General features: G+C 43.7%; 1 protein-coding gene across 2 annotated transcripts in view; it reads right to left on the bottom strand.

The window, feature by feature from the left end:
* Positions 1-19941, bottom strand: part of SMS (spermine synthase) — a 40769-nt gene that overhangs the window by 14020 nt on the left and 6808 nt on the right. The window contains exons 1-5 of one of the 2 annotated variants that reach the window (XM_057495196.1): positions 8492-8513; positions 8273-8393; positions 5285-5375; positions 4747-4811; positions 815-990 (exon numbers count right to left, since the gene is read on the bottom strand). In XM_057495196.1, coding sequence (XP_057351179.1) covers positions 815-990; positions 4747-4811; positions 5285-5375; positions 8273-8340 — 400 coding nt within the window. In that variant the 5' untranslated portion in view covers positions 8341-8393; positions 8492-8513. Of the gene's footprint in view, positions 1-814; positions 991-4746; positions 4812-5284; positions 5376-8272; positions 8394-8491; positions 8514-19941 lie in introns of those variants that run through there. The other variant, XM_036912826.2, reaches the window with a different exon arrangement.

Genomic DNA, 19941 nt, shown 5'->3' with positions numbered 1-19941 from the left:
AGAGAAACAGAGATGAAGGGTGACTCTACCCAAACCCACACCACCATATGACTCATGCCAGAAAGTGCTGGCGCCTAGCCTGAAATTCATACTTCTTCACTTTAAATCTTTAAAAAATGTCAACGATGTACAGAGGGTTTTCTTTTTAACTGCCCGACCCATCTGACACCTAATATAATTTATTACATATAGAGATTATATATACATATCCATTAGTCGGTGGGAGGAAAATTAAGAATGCTCTGATATGCTGAATAATTGAAAACAATTACATATTTTAATCATTGAAATAATTTTATAATCATGGATGAAGTTTTAATTTTATATTGATTTGATTTTATCATTATTGAGATAGTGTAATAGTTGAAATAATATGACATCTGAGAATCACTTCAAAAATCATACGAGAGGGAGAAAAATGGACAGGGGTTTAGGGAAAACAAGATTAACCAGGAGCTGACAGTTGCTGACATGCACTGGTGTGTATATGTGGGTTCATCACACTATTTTGTCTACTTAGGTTTTGAAATTTTCCATAATGTAAAGATTTCTTTAAAAACAGGCAATTACATTTTCTTTTAATATACAATCCAAACACTCATTTCTAAGGATCGAGACCAGGTTTTCATGGCTCTGCTATAAAACATGAAAGCTGTGACAGCCCACAGGTTAATACATAAATGTTCATTAAAAGAAAAAACAGCAGTGCCATGGACATGGACAAATCCACAATGGTGGTATTTGTCAGGGAAACACCAGAACCTGACACGCGTCATCACTGGTCATGTGACTGGTATAGGGATGGAATACTTACTAACATCCCCACTAAGGATGAGAATATTCCCAAATTGCTTCGAGTGTAGAATTTTAATGTTCTGATAAGGTGAATCTTCATCATACACCACTTCATCTATGTCGTATTCAACCAGGCGGCCATCAGCAGTGGGCCAGTATCTGTCAATGGCCCCTCCTCGAACTATGGGTGGTAATCTGGGGGAGGGGGAGGGGAAGAGGGAAACAGGAATGAGCCTTACAAGAACCCTTACCAAGAACCCTGCTTATAGTGAGGCTCCCTTAGAAGTGAACCTGGGATCAGGAGACCAACTCTTAAATTTTAACACACAAATCTAAATTAAAGCTTGGGCTTTCAGCTTTCTACAGACATGGCCACTACCAAATTCCAACAACAGCTGTACACAAAGAATTTACTTTTTAAAAAATCACTTCTGGCACGGTTTAAATTTTCCCTACCAAGAAGCTGGAGAAAATAGCCACTGCAGACATGTTACTTCATCCCCAAATACTTCAGCAGGGACTACTGCCTACATAATCACACTGCCATTAGCACATTTGTGCAAGTGAACATAAAGAATACCATCATCCAGCACAGAATCCATATTCTGATACCCCCACAATTGTCCCAAATATACACATTATAGCAGGTCTGCTCTGAATTTAAGGCATACACTGTATTTTTGTTTTTTTCCTTTTCTGCACCATTCCACCTAGCAGTTTTTTCCCCTCACACTGTCATCACATCAGGGGCATGAGATGTGTGCCTGTTCTATTATGGGTTATACTAAACGTGACCACTTGATTACAGTGGATGCTTCCATTTGCAAAGGTACCTTTTTTAAATTACTAAGCAGACTGTGGGGTCATCCTCTGAAACTGAGTGAAGGTCCTGCTCTCCCAACAAACCTTTACTAGTGGCTTTGGCATCTAGAATATTCTTGCCTGAATCAACTATTACTAGAACAGTTGCAAACTGGTGATTTTCTCATTTCATTCTTTTGTAAATATTCAGTATTTTAGATATGGTGAATATACTACAAACTACCAGCAGAGGACACTAAACGAAAATGAAAATCAGAGCTGGAAAAGGGGCTGGGCAAATCTAACAAAAATGAAAATGAGCTAACTGCATACATTAACAACTGTGTGCAAATCATGTGTTCTCATACACAGTGGTGCTGCGAAACAGATGTACGCCAGGATCCATACCTCTGCTTGCTCTGATGAGTCTTTTTCTCCACCCCACCCACCTGTTTCCAAGTATACAGTCTGAACCTGTTACAAGCTGAACTACTAACATCTATAAAGAGCATTTAAACGTACAAAGCAAATTCCCATAAACTCTCATTTAATCCTAACTCCTGATTTAACCACTTCTTCATCTTTCATGGAGACAAATTCAGCTACTGGAATGATAGGCAGACCAGAGGTTTTTCTTATAAAATGTGGAACCCCAGTCAGGACAACCCCCACCCCCTCACCCCAGCCCCAAACACACACACACAGAGAGCAGACAAAATGACTTTGAGGAAAGCCTCTTCCACGACTGGCTGATGGACGGTGGGAGGAGTGAGGTGGGGAAACTGAACCACTTGTGACACTGGATGAAGGTGACAAATATCAAGTCACAGGCTGTCAGGGGAGGGAACCCACTCCCTGGCTGACAGCCAGCCAGCTGTATTACATATCACTGCACTTGAAATAAACACTGTTCATTCTCAATTGTGTCAATAGTGCCTTGGCTATAAAGAGCTTTTTCCTCAATTGCAACATGAAAGCCTGGCAAAGGAACAATAAGGATCTCTAACAGGATGGGGAAGCCATTTGCCTTGATGAGGCACTCATCCTAACATGATCTCCATCTCCACGAAATGGGCTACAGGAGATATTCTAGAGCCCTACACAACTCTTATTTCAACCTTCACTGAAAAAATCAAATGTGGATTCTGGGGAGAAAGTTGGGCAGATTATGGTCCTGGACCTCAGGTACAGCTGTGTGAACTGCAAGCATTTTTTTTCCAATGAAACTTTATATGAGCTTGTTTCATTTTTTTTTTAATGTTCATTTTCTTTTGAAAAGTAGAACACAAAAATAAATTTTCTAGTAAGTCCCATTGCTTCTTAGTTGAAAATTCAGACTTAATTCATCAGCCACAGGGGAATAATAATTGCCAATGTTATTGGGTTATTTGTTCATTAAACCTGTAACGATGTCATTCTACAGACAGAAAAGTGGCACCATCCTTGTCCTTCCGAGGCCTACATCAAAGTATCCCAAACAACGTTTTGCCCCAACCCAGCCCTGACTTTATGGAAGATGTAAAAGCAGTGACAAGCAAAAACAAGGTCTGTATTTTGAGTTAACAATCTAAAGTTTAACTCCACTCAGAGATAACTCCTATACCAAAAAAACAAATCAACAACCTTCTCATGAATGCTAAAGGACATGAATGCATTCCATCTATTTACTCACTCCCAGAAGTAACCCCAATAATAGACCAATAAAAATCAGAGCCATTTTGATGTTGGCCGGTTATTCCTGAGGTAAGGCATTTTACATTCAACAAACATTGGATTCAAGTGGGTGCAGATAAAGAAAATCCTACAAGCAGGAAAAGATGAAAGTCCAGGAAGGTGTGTGGGTGTGGTCTTATTTTAAGGGATAGGGAAAGGAAGGCACAGCTGAGGACAGGTATACTGAACTTGGGTGGGGTAAATAAATCCGGGGCTCTGACAGATTTCAACAAAGTGGGCAAGTTCTCACTGCGTCATGTTCATTTGCAGCTTCCTGCTTTCTACCCTACCAGAGATCAAGCAACTTTTTAATCATGTTACATCTGCCTTGGAGCCTTCTTAAGGGCTGATCAAATTTAAGTTTAGCATGCTGAGCCATTAAGTCCTTAAACATCCTAGCTCTTACTGAAAATGCTTCCCTCTTCTGGAAAGTGTGATGAACTAGAGAAATCTGTATTCTTCCATCAACAATGACGTGACCTTCATAAAGTTCCACTGTGTCTCTCTGCATCTGTGTGTTGTTTGCCTTTATGAGCAAGGGACAGGCCTCCTACTTTTCAGGGCATGATAAGTAGCTACTCAGGTAGGGCAAGAGCAACTGCTGAAAATTACTTGCTGGGCATCCATGATTAACTTCCGTTCTTAATTCCCAGGACTTACCTACGGGACTCTGCCTTTTCCAACAAAAGACAAAGCCCTTTCAACCTGACACCATTGACAAACACCTCTGCGCTGTCCAACAGAACTTTCTATCGTGACAGAAATGTTCTACATCTGTGCCGTCCACCGTGACAGTCACTAGCCATTAGCTATTGATATCCGGCTAGTGAGACTGAGAAACGGAACTGTTTTTTATCAACTTCAGTAACCAACGTGGCTACACTCCTGGCCAGGGAAAGCTTAACTGGCTTCATCATCTGAAAAGAATTTACCCAGGGCCAGTCAAGGTGGGTGGTTTCTGGGTTCTTAGTAACTTGCAAAGTCCTTATTTGAAAAGCTTTAGGCAAATTTTCCATCACTCCATTTTGTCATAAATCCCTCAGAACTGTTAATTCCACTCAGGGGCCCAGAACCCTGAGCACAAGCAGAGACAGAAGACCTTCTGTCTTTTCTGGACCAGATCGGGGAGGAGTATTCTAGCTCCCCTTTGACTGAGGTGGCGCCACACCTGGGTTTCCACTTTACACAGTTCTAGCTCTTGGGAGTCACTCCACATCTCCCTTCTGACTTTCTTTTATCCAACATCTCTCTCCCTCTCCCCATTTTCATACATGCTGCCCTATTTTGGCCTGAAGGACCCACCAGCTCAGTCCGCTATGCTGCCAGATGCAGAAGCAGACTTTGATCTTTTCCACATCTTAAGCAGACGCTACTCACGGACACCACCACCATTCCAATTAAACAAATACAAAGGATATCTTAGAGGAGCTGACTTACCGCTTCACCCGCCCAGTACTGTCCTGACTCAATTCTTTCATTCTTTCTTCTACTTTGTTCAAAAGCTGTAATTAAAAGAAAGCCATCAATGGGCAGATACAATGAGCTGAGGGGAACAGCTGAATTACAGAACAAGAGGCTGAGGCTGTGTTGGCGGAGCTGCATGGTATAGCTGCCCTCCCGCATCCCTCCAGCCGCCAACCAGGCCTCATGGTGCTACCTAACCTCGGCCTAAGTTCCCATCAGGCAGTGGGACGGGGGGAGGCTCAAGGGTAACGCAGATAAAAGATCCTGGTTAAAGGTTCACACTCCGTCCAGTGGAAAGTGAAATGACCCAGGACATAAGCAGTCATGGCAATGACAGCCAGGTTCCTAACAACTGAGCAACAACTATTTTTCCTCTAAAATCACTGATCTGGAGGGAAGTTTAAAGTTAACTGGGAAGTCAGCAATTAAGTGAAATGATTTTAACATCATTAAAGTGAGTGGATTTTTATGATCCTTCAGTACTTGAGTCAAATGAAAATGAAAAACCGACACTATCAACTTCTTTGCCTTGTGAATCACCATCGTAACTCTGCAGGTCCAGCAACACCAATCCATGTGGGTAAATTCTCAAGTTGACAAAGCTACAAAGGAAAGTATGATTTTAAGGTTAGGAATGGTATCATGGCATTCAAAACAACCCACCAACCCGACTAAAAGGAAAGACCACTGCTCTTTCTTCCCCTAAGTGATACAGTTAACTCTTTTAACTCTTCTTGAGGGGGAGGAACCACCGATCATTGAGAGAAGACAGAGAGTCATCACGTGCTACGGTTTGCAAACCGGGTTCCTGGGCCCAGAAAGCGATTCAGTAGAACTTGCGGGAACTGATTTTTAAGAAGGTTCTCCAGCAGGTGATTTAGCCAGGTTTAGTGACCACAGCCTTAAAAAGAAGGAGGGCAGGAGAGGGCAAACTGGGTTCTCCCAGTTAACCTTCAGAGTTCAAAACAGCCATCCATGGTGTTTTCCTGACTGCAAGCAGCTGGTGGTTAAATTTATTTAGTTCGGGGGTTGGCAAACTCCAGCCCTATAGCCTGCAAGCCAGATTCAGCCGGCAGCATGTTTTGTGAAGCCTGCAGGCTAAGAATGGCTTTTACATTTTCAAGCATTGTTCCAAAACAGAGACAGAATATTTGACAGAGACCTTATATGGCTCCTTACAGAAAAAGCTTTCTGACTCCCAATTTAGTGGATCTGACCTTTGTCTTTTTAACGAAATATGTATCACTGTATCACATGCATTTTAAGTTATTTAGAGAAACTTTTATTTCTATTATATGTGTGTATCTGTATTGTAGACACAGAGGTATATGGAGAGGGTTATAAAATTACTTCTTACTTCAAGTCATGCTTAGAGAAATATTTGAAAAATACTAGATTAGAAGATGAACTCTGTTTAGAGAATATAGGTAGCATGCTTGGATTAAAAATTAAATACTACTTAATTTCACCTTCAGCCCTTAAATGGCCCCCAAATCAAGTTCAGGCCCAGGACCAATCAGGAGAGGTGCTGGCAGGAAGGAAAATGTCACCCTTAACTGCCTGGGTGGTTCTAGCAGAGTCCTCTGCCAGAGACCAGGAATACAGAGTGCTGGAAGGGAAGGTCAAGGGCCAACCTCAAGGGATTAAAACCAAGAATAAAGAGAAAAAGGAAAGTGGCTGGAGCAGGGGCAGGGGACAACATGAAAAATGGTGGCTGAGGAGCAGGACTTCGGCATCACAAAGGGGCCGTTAACCAGAAGCGGGGTGTGGAGCTGCAATCCTTCCCAGAGGCACGTATCAGGAGGTGACTTGGGCAGGAAGGGTGAGGTTTCAGGCCAGGCAGCACAGGGCCAGGCCTGAGCTGAGGAAGTGAGAGAAGAGGGAGACCAATGAGGAAAAGTAAGTTTTTAAACTAAGCATGTTTTTATTTTTTCTGCTTTCAGAAACAATTTCCAGACGGCCTTTGTCACTCAAAAAGTCTCTTCCAGGAAGAATTTTAAGCCTCTGAACAACTGAAATTGGTGTCTGAGAAGATTCAAGAACTACAGTAGAGAGGTAGGAGGGATTTGGCTGCAAAGACTCCTAGGAGATGGCAAGAGATTCAAGGCTTCACCTGGAATGGAAGAGGAGCCTACGAAGGTGGGAGAGAGTGGCCCCCAAAGGTTGGGGTCTGCAGCAAGGACTGAGAGAAACCATGGCAGGAGGGTGGAGCAGAGGGCCGGGACAGAGGGGGGCCAGTCCGAGCCTGCAGGAGCTGTGGGCACCAAGCCAGCTGCAGCACTCGACTTCCCGGGGACTTGCCCTGAGCTGGCGAGTGCAGAGGAGGATGGAGGGCAAAGGAGGGCTGGTAATGGTGCTCATTTTGGGTCATCCTTGAGGCAGAACTAATTTTAGATACATGTATTTGCACCATCTACTAAACACACACACGAAGGTTTGCTACAGAGTTAGAGATACCAATCGGCTTGGGGATAGAGGGGTTGGGATGTCTGAGAGACATCAGGGCAGGAAACACGAATTAGTGCCACAGGTGAAGACTATGTAGACATAGAGAAGAATAAGGAAAGGGGCAGGCTCCAAAGTCAAAGTCAAAGTTTCCTCATCTCCCAGCATTGTCTTCTGGCCTCTGTAAGATTGTGGGGGTAGTCATTTTTTCTTTTAATAGAAAAGCAAGGGAGGAAATGTGGGACATTAACAAAGCAATGTGGAATTCTAATACTTTGTACCCACAGAGGGAATGGAATGAAAACCACTGACAATACCCAGGAGTTCACATTTCAAATTAACAGTGCAAATTACTAAGAGTCTTAATAGTTTTGCATACTAAACCAGTCTACATATGATACACACCTAAAGTTAGAAAACACAGAAAGCTCAGTGCACTGGTGTCTTCTGTTATCAGTTCTTTCTTAATTTAGGTTGCCTTTCCATTCTCAGAACACAGTGACTTTCAGCTACATAGTGATTGTGTAAAGTCTACATAGCCTATAAAGCGGGGGAAAAATGAACTCTTGGATCCCTTCAGATACCTGTCAAGCTTCTAGTACACTTTCTCCGTTTGGCTGTTGTCTGCATTCAGTGATGATCATTTTTAACAGTGCTACTCACAATGGGGGCAGCCACCCAGCAGCACTAGCAATCCTTAGAAGCTGGCTGGAAATGCAATTTGGGGCATGGCCCTTGACCTACTGCATCCGAAACTCTTGGGAATGGAGCCCAGGAATCTGGGTTTTAACCAACTCAAGATCAGAGCCTGCAGGTTCAAGCAAGCCACTTATGCTGCCCCAGGGTTCTGGGCCCCAGCCACACAGCAGAATTACCTGGGGGCTTTGGAGAACTGCTGTGCCCCAGGGCTGAGAAGCAGTGAATTCTAGGCCTTTCTTAAAAGACATCACAGGAGGAAGTAAAAATACCTGGACACCACTGCACTACAGCCCTTTGCCCCCCACCCCTCAAGTCCTCTGATCTGAATGAACACAAGCACTCAAGGCCACCTCACCTGCCATTTTTATTTATGTAGGTCGCTAAATAGCCGTGGTCCTGCCAGGTATGTACCGACTCCATCATCCCCTGCTCCTGGAAAATGGACTGGAGGCCTTTTAGAATGGTCTCACCATCAACTGGAGGACAGGGAGAAAAGAAGGCAAGATGGTCAAGATGAGACACCTGAAAAGAAAGCCAGTGAGGCAGTTTCACGACGGAACCTAGAGTCACTTACCTGTTTGTCATGAGCTTTTATACACACTGTCACTCTGCAAGGAGAGGCTGCACACATTATCAGGAAACACAGCAGCACAGAAAAAACCACCACAAAATAGCTGTGCCAAGGATGCAGACAGATATTTGGCCAACTAAAGACGGCATTAAGAAAATATTCAACCTAACTAGAAATCAAAGAAATGCCAATACAATAAATGAGATTCCACTTTAGGGTAAATAAATTAATGAAGATATGCAGTACACTAGAAGGTAATGTCCATCTACTGTTGATGTCCATCCACAAGTATTATAAGCGACACCCAAACTTTTGGTTTTATGTTTTAGGTGTTTTGCATTAAGAAAGGGTTGCTTCTATAATTAGAAAAGAAACTAAATGGTGCTTGCTCAGTAACATATTTCTAAATGGTAGAAACTGAAAAGCAATTCTTCTCTACCGGACACCTGCTGGGGCATTGAGATCCGCGCCCACCAGGCCCAGAGGCCACTCTTACTCTCTCCCACCCCAATCCCTCCAATGTGGAGCTCAGCACCCCCAGGTAGGACTAAAGTCAAGGTTAAAGAAACTGCATTAACCTCACAGGTTCACTTGAGGCCAGAACCTTAAACAATGTCCAATCTTATGATACTTAGAGCAAAGGCAAAATGCAACTAACTCTGCTCACTGTATCTGCAAAGTAGTCATTCCCTGAGGAGGGTAAGATAAAGATCCCAGATGAGACCAGAGGATAACTGTGCTGTCCCACCCCCTCTGCAGGCTGCTGCTTTCTCCCCGTGAAGGAAAAGACAGTGCAGGCTACACAAACACCAAAATGAAGCATCCCTAGGCCCTGAACCCAGGCCAAAGAAAAACACAGGAAGACTCACAGCTGACCACATGTGGTTTCACAAGAATAAATTACACCAGAATTCCTTTCATAAACTAAGTAGTGCCAAAACTTGGATTAGAAGTTAAGGATTTTCACTCTCCATAGAATCTATCTCCAGTGATATTTGGAACTATGTTCCCAAGACCTTCCAGTGCACAGTAAACATGGAGGCCACAGACTGGGTTCACAGGCCCAACTAGACAGATATGTCTTACTCTGGCCTGCACAGACTTTTTTAAAAAATGTAAGTTAGTGGCCATTTAAAAGCCAGAAGATTTCATCGGCCCCTGCTATAGTATGTGGAATGGTGGCCCCCAAAAGATCCATTCCACAGCCTAACCCCCGGAACCTGGCAGTGTGACCTTATTTGGGAAGGGGTTTTTGCAGATATAATTTAAAGATCTAGAGATGAATTCAATCTGGACTACCAAAGTAGGAGGCCGTAAATCCAATGACAAGTGCCCTCATAAGAGACAGAGGAGGTGACACAGTGAGAAAGAGCAGATGAGGTGAGGACACAGGCAGAGACTGGAGTGATGCAGCCACACTCCCGAAGCTGCCAGAGCTGGAAGAGGAAGCAAGGATTCTCCCCTGGGGCCGGCAGAGTGGGTGAACCCTGCTGACACTTGTTTTCAGACTTCTGGCCTCCAGAACTGGGACAGACAGAGTTCCTGTTGTTTTAAGCCACACAGTTTGTACTACTTAATTACAATAGCCCTGGCAGATTAAGACACCCACCAAAATTCCTATTTTCAACTTCCCTTAACAAACAAAAGCAACTAGAGTAGCAAAAACGGTAGTGAAGGCATTGTTTTTCAATCCTGTGAATCCCCAAATGCAGACAGAGCGATGAGGTCACTTAGAGCACCACCCGATGAGCATATACCACCAAGTCCCCAACAGGAGTCGGTGGAGACAAGTGGGCCACAGCCCAGACAGGAACGAGGAAGTGAGAAAGCAAAGGGACTTCAGAGCCCCATAGAGGACCAACAGGGGCTCACCCATAAGGAACAGGTCCCCCTGTGAGAGGGCAGCACCCAGAAGGCCCCAAGTGAGGGAGAGCAGGGAACTTGGGGAGGGCCAGAGGATGTTGGGGGGGGGCTGGGCCCTATGCTCTGCTTAAATGAACTGAAGCCACTTGGAGGAAAAAGCCCCCCACCAGGGAGACCACTAGAGCAAGGTCCACATCACACGCCCGCCCGTGGGAAGGAACACAAGCACCGCCACCATGAGCACTGGTGTCATGTCTCATTAACGTCTCCGTCCCTCCCAGCTAAATTATGCCTCTGGGAAACTCATTTGGCAGAAAGTGATCTAGCTGGTTTCACTACTCCGAAATTGACTGCAGGAAATTTAAAGGGGAGGCCTGAATTATATCCCCAGAATTGTGGCTTTAAGATTACATTCTACTCCCTAGAAAAATTGCGATTCGAAAACTTGAAAAACAGAACTGACCTTGTTCAGTCTGCTTGTCAGTGGAGCCTGGTGGGGTCAGGCCACCTGTGGAAGTGACTGAGCTGCAGGGCAGTAAAGACAAGTGTGCCCAGCATGCCTTGAGGTTCCACATACCCCCGAAGTACTTACCCTGAGTGGGAAAGCCTCTATGTAACTATTCAATACCTCCTTGGCTAGAACAGATGTTTTTCTGTTTTGGAAGTCATCACTCCTGGGAAATGGCCTCAAGAGTGGGCACATTACAAAACAGAACACAAATCCCCGATTCTGATTTAGGGGATGATCCAGACAGTGAATGAGGGCCCTGGGGCTGAGATGGGGCAAACTCTTGTCCCTTGGACCAGGGAAAGGGGGTGTTCTTTGTCTGATACAGGCAAAGGCCTGACTGCTGGCCAAGCCCAGCATGGAGACTGTCACCTTTTCACAAATGGCACAACTGGCAGACAGGCAGTTAGCTGATGGAAGCCCTTTGGCCAGGTTTCAAACTGAAGAAAAACACACTACAAAAGAAAGCCAGTTTAGAATGTTACTTATTTCATACTGTGGGTTAACCCACCCCCACCCAAAATTCAGAAGAAATATGCCAGGTCTGAATGTTATTTCCAGCTGTCACCACCCTGGTCTCCGGGGACACTAAGTACGCCAGCCCTGCAGGGGATACAGTGACCATACCGTTTTGCCCACCATCTACCTCACTTTATATTCACCTTCTTCCTGGCCTGAGGGCTCCCCTTATCCACTCTGCTTCCAGCCCCTGGGAAGACTCCAGAAAGGGAAACTGGAGCTGAAAAGAACAGCCCAACATCTCCTTTATAGAATCAACGTTTTAAAAATGAAACCTGAAAGCCAAACACATAAGCTCCACTAGGCTTGATGGTGGCGTGCTTGCTCATTTTGATCTCAGGTGCTCCATAAATGTTTTGTGGGTAAACAAAAATTTATTCCTAGAACATCTAAACCAGTGATTTTCAATCCTTGCTGTGCATTATAATCAGCTGAGGAGTGTTAAAAACTCTGATGCTACATCCTAGACCAATTAAATGAACATCTGGAGGTAGGACCCAGGCATCAGTGCTTTTTAAAGCTCCCTGGGAAACTCCAATGTGCAGCTTTGGTAGAGGAGCCATGGATCTAAACCACTAGATACAAAAAAACAGAGAGAGATTTCCACTACCTCCAAACTAATTATACTCAAGTCACCAAAAGGTTACAGAAAATGATCAACAAAAAAACAGAAGGTCTGAAAGAAGTCCAAACTCCTTACTACCTATAGCCACAGGTAAACCCACGCCATGCCCCAGAAAAATGCTTTTAATTATTATCCAATTTCAGCCTTTATGCTTGTGTAAGAGCATGGAACATGACCAAACAAACAACTCCATCTGTCACAGTTCCTCAACGGGGGCTGATACTATGTTGCAAAGGACTGTCTTGTCCCTCACAGGGCTTTGGCAATCTCATACCCATTACGTGTGAGTAGTGACCACCCCTCTACCCGACTGTAGGAAAAAAAAAAAAAGACCCATACCCCAATTACCCAGGGGCAGAAAGGGGGAGGGCAATACAACTCCTTGAATACCACTAGACGCGCTCTACACTCTACACACGAGTGAAAATGAGCTTGGGCTCAGAGCATACCTAAACCCAGGAACACAAGATGGCAATGTCAAAAATGCCTATAAATCAGAACATTTGAAAGTAGATTCAGGTGCTTAAAGAGATATAACCTCACAGCTTTCAAGTACACATGATAAACCAAACTAGGTTAATAAAATGTTTGGCAGAAGCTCTTAGAAAACTCTGATCAGGCAAGAATGATGTGCAACTAATGTACCACTCAGAGCCTTTCAAAATGATCAGAAACACAGCAACCTGTCCCAGGGGAAAAAATGTGTCCTTTGTCCACTGGACAACTCAATGTCCCCATTTCCACACCACTGCCCATGTATGTTTATTCAACAATAACTTACAAAGAATCACTTGGAGGTCTGTTCCCTACTAAACGTACCACTACAAGAAGAATGGAAGGAGCAAGAGGATAATGAAGGCCCAAGTTCTCTCTCCCTGCCTCATTTTCGGCCAGGGATCCATTTAGAGGCCTCTCTTGGAAAACGATCCTCCTTCCTCTGACCCTGAACTTCAGCTCCAGGTGACTCAATCACAAATTTGTGTATCCAACTGGCAGGTGCCTCCCGCCCAACGGCTCACTGCACTGTTCTGATCCCAAATCTGAAATCAAGATGGGGCTGGGACTTCCTCCACCCCTGCTACTTGAGCCCCCATAATGTGTCTCCCACAAATCCCCCCCACAACCGCCTCTCTGCCCCACCTGAACGCACTGTCAGGACACCCTCTCTTATAGACCTAATTTCCTCAGCCATAAAAAAGGGACACCACATTGCAGGGTCCCTCTGGGGACCCCAGCACCAGTATTCGTTCCCTTAGTCCCGTGCAGTCTGGAACTGCGGTTTAATCATCGATCCATAAGGTGGGCAGCCCTGTGTGCCTAAGCTGATTAGCTGCGCTCACCCAGCCTTACTAGCCCAAGAAGCCACAGGGCTCATGCTGAATACAGACCTTAACACTAGTTACCCTGGCGAGAAGGTGGCAGAGCTTGCTTCAGCTTTATGGGGCTAAAATACTGTAACCTCCTTAACAAAGTGAATCCCAAAAGACAGGCCACCCTAAGGGAATAAGCAATTCTCACACATCCAGAAAAAACTCTTTTGACTCTCTCTACCTGTGACCTTGACATGTGCCTTTAAGTCTTTTCCAACTTCAAAAACTTCAGCCAAGTCAAGTCCAGACATAGGGTGTGCGGGCTTTCTTTAAACTACACAATCCCAACTCTGCCCATGCGGGCAGCCCCTTCTGAGGGCCATCAGGCCACGCAGGTGTGTCTGCCATGGCAGTGCCACACCGGTCCCCTCAGCAAAACTTGGGCTGGGAGAGGTGACTTGCAGCTGCTGCCTCCTTCTGCCCTCTCACTGTCAAGAAGTGCCTGCTGGTAAAATGAAGAAATGAATTTCTATTCTTGCTAAGACTGTCGTCAATTATGAGGGATGGAAATCCCACATCTCCCATCAAGCCCCACTGCCCTATTTCTTTGCTTCCACAGCAGGCTCAAGCCATCTGAGCTCCAAGGGGTGAGGGAGTATTCCCATTATGGGCACCATGCTGCAGGGGGGTGGGGGGTGGCCCAAAGCCCAGCCTCCTTCCAGCCCACCCCTCACTCCACAAGATGCTGATGCTTCCAGAGCTCCATGCCCTGACTTGTTCTTGAATCTCCACTCCCACCAGCTCCGCCTCCCCCACCCACACTTCCCCTTTACCTCCAGGTCAGAGGGCCCACACGGGATCAAGATCTACCCCTACTCCCTCCTTCCAGAGAGCTGCACTCTCCCTGTGGGAGGATGGTCTGGAAACTGGCTGGCAACAGATGGGTCTGCAGCTCACTGCAAGGGGAAGCAGAAACACGGCCATCTTTTCCCCCAAACCTCAGATTCTGATGTCAGAGAACCTAAGAGTCAGTTTTGGTTGTGCAGTTTCCCTTCTTCACATATAAATCAGCTTTCTGGGTTTCTTGGTAGACCCCCACCCAAGCCTAAAAGAAGAAGGAAACTAGGCTGTGATACAGTTTGAAGTCATTCAAGTATCTATTTTAAAAATCTACTCAGATGTCCTAATCTTAGGTGGTAGTGGTTCCAAAAGCATACACTAACGTTCACTATATGTAAATTGAATCAAGTTTATAAGAAAAACTGGTGCAGTTACCACCACTGCAGTTTACTCCCTGTGAGAACAACATAGCATAGCGTTCCTCAAGCCAGTTGCTCCTAAGTGCCTAAGGGATCAAGAACTTCTTTCACTCACTTGGGATAAGCTAGATGTAATCAAAAACATCAGTGCTGACAGGCAGTGAACCCAGATTATTGAAATCAAATGATACACAGAAAAGGCCTTCATATTTCACAATCAAAAAGGGCTTTAATTATATGAACACTTTTAAAAGTTTTAAATTTTAACAAAGCGTCTGTACATCTGGAGACTCCTGAGACATTCAGAAACCTAATGAATTTCCAGGGATTAAAGTGAAGATCAAGCAGGTGGTTCCTCGGGCCTGCCTTCCTTTTACAGCTTGGTCTTACATTCCCACGGTCAGTTCTTTTTTTACAACAGCTGTAAAATGATTAACCACATCATACAAAACTGAAGCCAACAGGAATGTTCAGAGCAGCATGATTCATAATAATAAAAAAGCGGAAACACCCCAACTGTCTACCAAGTTATAAATGAATATGCAAAACATGGCAAGTTCATACCATAGACTATTATTCAGCCACAGAAGGAATGCAGACAACATGGGTGACCCAGAAGCCAGTCACAAAGAACTACATATGATTCCATTTATAGGACATGGCCAGAAAAGTCAAATCTCTAGACAGAGCAAATCAGTGGGTGCCAGGGGCTGGGAGGAATGGGGATGTGATGGTTAAGGGGTATGGGTTTCTTCCTGCAGTGATGAAAATATTCTAAAATTTTATAAATATATTGGAAATCATTGCACTGTATACTTTAAAATCAAATCATTATGTTGAAACTAATGTTATGTCAACTATACCTCAATAAATTTTTAATTTAAAAATCGCAGTGGTGAGGTGCAGCTGCAAAATACAGAAAGGCACGATGACCAACCATTTAGAGGGCTTATTTTCAGAGCACTTTCTAATGTTCATAGAGAAGAGCAACCAAATAAGGAAAAATTAACTACAGAAACAAAGAAAAAGGCCTCCTGAAGTTGGATTGACAGCCATACAACATAACTCAGAAACAACACCCAACCTCTTTTCATTGCAAACATGCATTAACGAAAACCATATGGGACTGTTTACAGTACCAGCCACAATGGCTACTCACAACTCACATTATGGTACACTTGGCACACTTGTAAAAAGTGGTGCTATTTCACTGCCCTGCCTTCCATTTCCCACTACAGGACAGCAGTTAAAGGAGTTGTTTCCCATCACCCGCAACACCTACTGGGAAGGGGACAGGAGCCTTGCACTACTTTACAACACCAACCCAGGTTCCTCCATGAGCCAGTCTCCTTACCAAAATAAAAGAGGGTTTATAAAGCTATAATTTGAGACACAATTTTAATCCCTTTCTTCAGTCTGGAACTCAAACACTAATGCAATTTTGTACCACCTTCTTCCTGGTAAACCCATCTCTCCCACAACACGCGGTGTCTTAAAAGCAGGCACAACCCACAAGCCCTGGCCAGCACCTCTATGGCTGTCACATAGCTCAAACTCTCCGGTCCTCACACTCTGACTTGGGCCACCTGGGAGGCTAACCGGGAGCTGTAAAACAAGGCACAGAAAGGGAAGATTATGCAAAAGCCCAGCTTTCATTTGGGGGGAAGGTAACACTCAGTTTGTGGTGATGAGATGCTGAAAACACAGGACCACCTGACCTCTCCTCTCCCAAAAGGATCTTTGAGCAACCTATGGCATGTCATACATCAATTCTATCTCGACTCCATGGACTCAAGGGACCTGTGTGTTTACAGAGAAGAGGGAGGAGTAAACTCAGGCCAGAGCTGTGGCATGGAGCAGGGGAAGACACAAAGGCAGAGGACCCAGAGAAGAGATGAGGACCACAAAGAGCCCTCTCTGTGGGCCAGGCTCCACCCAACAGGAAGGAGAAAGGGGCGAGGGGAAGCCAGGACTGGCAACATCATAAAAAAGACCAGCACGGTGGCAAGAGGGGACTTCTAGGGCTTGAGGTTAGAGGACAGGACAAGACCTAAGGCACCCAGACCAGGAAAATGACCGGCCCTTACCTACAGTTCAAAACTGCAGTCCACAGTCCACCAGGAGACATGAAAAAGGACCCAGCTGCCACCTCACCACGCCTCCCCCCTTTATCTCACAAAGCCCGGGGCAGAGAACAGGTTACAGGCTGGCCGGAGGCTCAAAGGCAATGGTTTCCTTCAGCTCTCCCCAGGAGACCAAGCTTTCTTTCCCAAAATAGAAACTGGGATCGCCATTTTATTATCCAGAAGCACTTAACCAGTATCATAAATATCCAGCTCTCTTCCTACCAACTTTAGGTGAGCAGAATTCCTTACAGCTCAGGCCTATTACCATTTGTGTTTTTAAGAACAATTCTAGGATTTCTACCCAAGCTTCTATGCCAGGCTGCAAATCAACAGTGACATAATTATTTCCAAAGATAAAGTGGTTTGGACTTTGTGAACCTACGTTAAAAATCAGATTTGTATCAGAGCTATCTCTGAGGCAGTCCCAGAACCTTCCCTTCTGGCTTTGCCCAAGGCAACCAGCAAAGTCAACATTCAGGTCTGCAGCCTTCATAACAGACCTCCAAGGAGATTAACTCAGCATGCAGGAAGCGCTGGGAAAGTAGGTGCAAATACAGGATAGTACAGAGGGGCAAGACAATAGACACAAGCCAGAACTCCGCAGCCACCAGGAGGGGCGTGTGATGGATTCCAGATGAAGCACAAGACCATGTGGGGAGCCTGGGAATTTTACTTGTAAATTTTTCCAGATGGCTCTGAAGCAAGCCACTGGACTTAGATGGTCTGAAAGCAGGGGTTGGCAAACTTGTTCTTTAAACGGGCACATAGTAAAGATGTCAGGCTTTGCAGGCCCAATCAGGTCTCTGTAACAAGGGCTGTATGCACAAAAAGGCACATGGCCCAAGGGCCTTAGTTTGCTGACCCGTGGTCTAAAGTCTTTTCTAGCTCTAAATTCCTAACCAGCAGGGACAGGGACTCTTAGCTGGAATTCTACAACCTAAATTTCCAGAAGTTATGTTGTTAGAATCTGAGACTAATCTGAGAAATATTCCCTAAATTCAAGTTAGCAACTTACCAAATGTGGAAAAAAATAACAGCTAATATCTATACAACTAGTTCCCCTGCTATTTAAGGAATACACAGAAGTAATACTAGCAGCTCAGACACCCCGAAATAGAGAATGAGATTATTTAAGAGTACCAGTCTCCATTTTAAAGCCTCAAATTATTAATCATGCTCCCACTTCAAGAAACTTGAAAAAGAGGAAAATAAGCCCAAAGGAAGCAGAAAGAAAGGGAATAAGGCTAACAGCAGAAATCAATGAAATTGAAATCAGAAAAACTATAGGAAAAAAAATCAATGAAGTGAAAAGCTATTTCTTTCAAAAGATCGATGAAATTGACAAACTCTAGCAAAACTGACAAAGGAAAAAAAAAAGAGAAGACAGTGATCGTCAATATTAGCAATAAAACAAGAGCTATCATTACAGACCTTGCTGATACCAAGAACAAGGGAATCCTGCAAACACTTAAAAAGGTAATGGTTCAGTTCCTCAAAAAACACAAACTAGCACAACTCATGAGTACAAACACATCTGAATAGCCCTGTAGCTATTAAGGAAAATGAATCCATAATTCAAAAACTCCAAAAAAACCAGAAAATATCTTGAGGCCCAGATGGTTTCTCTGGATGATAATATCAAACATTTAAAGAAGAATTAACACCAATTCTACATCATCTTTTCCAGAATATATCAGAGGAGGAAATACTTCCCAATTCATTTTATGAAACCATTATCTTAATACCAAAACCAGATAAAGTGCAATATGAGAAACCTACAAACCAGACCAATATCCCTCATAATATAAACACAAAAATCTTTAACACATCCTTAGCAAGTCCTTAAAATCCTTAACAAATAAGAATTCAGCAGTATATAAACAATAATTATGTACTCAAGTGGGATTTTTTCCAGGTATGCAAGGTTTGTTCAATACTTAAAGAAAAAAGATCCACCGTATAAATAGGCTGAAGAAAAATCACGATATTAATTGATGCAGAAAAAGTTTTTGACAAAATGTAACACCTGCTCAAAATAAAACACACAGAAAACTAGGAATAGAGGGGAACTTCCACAACTGGATAGTGTATATACAAAAAGAGCTAGCATCCAACTTAATGGTAAGACTGAATGCCACTAATGAAAATGTAGCCACCTCAATAAAGTCAAGAAATTGCCCAATGCCACACACACATCTAGTAAGTGGTAGAGCCAGGAATCAAACTCAAGCAGCTTGGGCTTCAAAATCCAGTGCAACAGGCCCTTGACCCTCTTCTTCAAAACCCCAGAACCAACTGGGCCACTTAAGTGTAGCATTACATTGTTCAAAGGTTCAGTGTTAAACCACTTATAAAAACGACATCATTACTGCTTCCCTAAGCATGATCCACAATCCCATGCTGAAAAATATTCTAGAAGGAAAAAGGTCCCATAACTAAGTCCTGGGGTTGTAATGTACAGCATGGTGACTATAGTTAATAATACTGTATTGTACATTTGAAATCTTAGGTCTCATCACAAGAAAAAAAAATTTGTAACGGTGTATGGTGATGGGTGTTAACCTAGACTTATTGTTATCATTTCCCAGTGTACAGAAATATCAAATCATTACATTGTACACCTGAAAATAAAATCATGTCAATTACATCTCAATTTAAACGAAAAAGGGTTCCACATTGAACCAAGTTTGAAACACTATACTCACTTCTAAAAATTCAGAATGCAGTCCTTTCGGAAGAGACGGTTTGGTGTTAAAGATAACAATATCCTAGAAATTGCTCAGGATTCTCACTGGAGAAGTTCCCATTCTAAGGAAAATGGAGTCATACAACACAACCCCATGGAAGTGGTTATCTTAAAAATCAAAGTGTCCTTTAAAAATTCTGCTTTAATAACTTTAAAAGATCCTTAAAATAAAGTAGACCAACCTTCTAACCACATTCCAACCCAATTATTTTCTGCCTCTTCTTTTGCCAGAACTTTCCTTCTCTTTCAGTAAGTTAAATTTACACCTCTTCATAACTGAGTATCTTCATCCACTGGCACAAATTCAAAGTACTCAGCCTTAAGTATTGCAATTAGTGTTAAGTGTTTTATGTATCATTTGACACTATTCCAAACATTTTATTGGACAGCCCACCCAACAACCCAGTGTGTGGGATTCTGGTATCATTACTGCATTCATGCAGAGGGAGAAATTAAGGTGCATGTGAAACTACCTGGAGGGTCAAGTCAGCTCAGGA

Source organism: Manis pentadactyla, chromosome X (genome assembly GCF_030020395.1).
Source record: "Manis pentadactyla isolate mManPen7 chromosome X, mManPen7.hap1, whole genome shotgun sequence".
NCBI classification, from domain to species: Eukaryota; Metazoa; Chordata; class Mammalia; order Pholidota; family Manidae; genus Manis; species Manis pentadactyla.
This window is presented reverse-complemented; position numbering and strand designations above follow the sequence as displayed.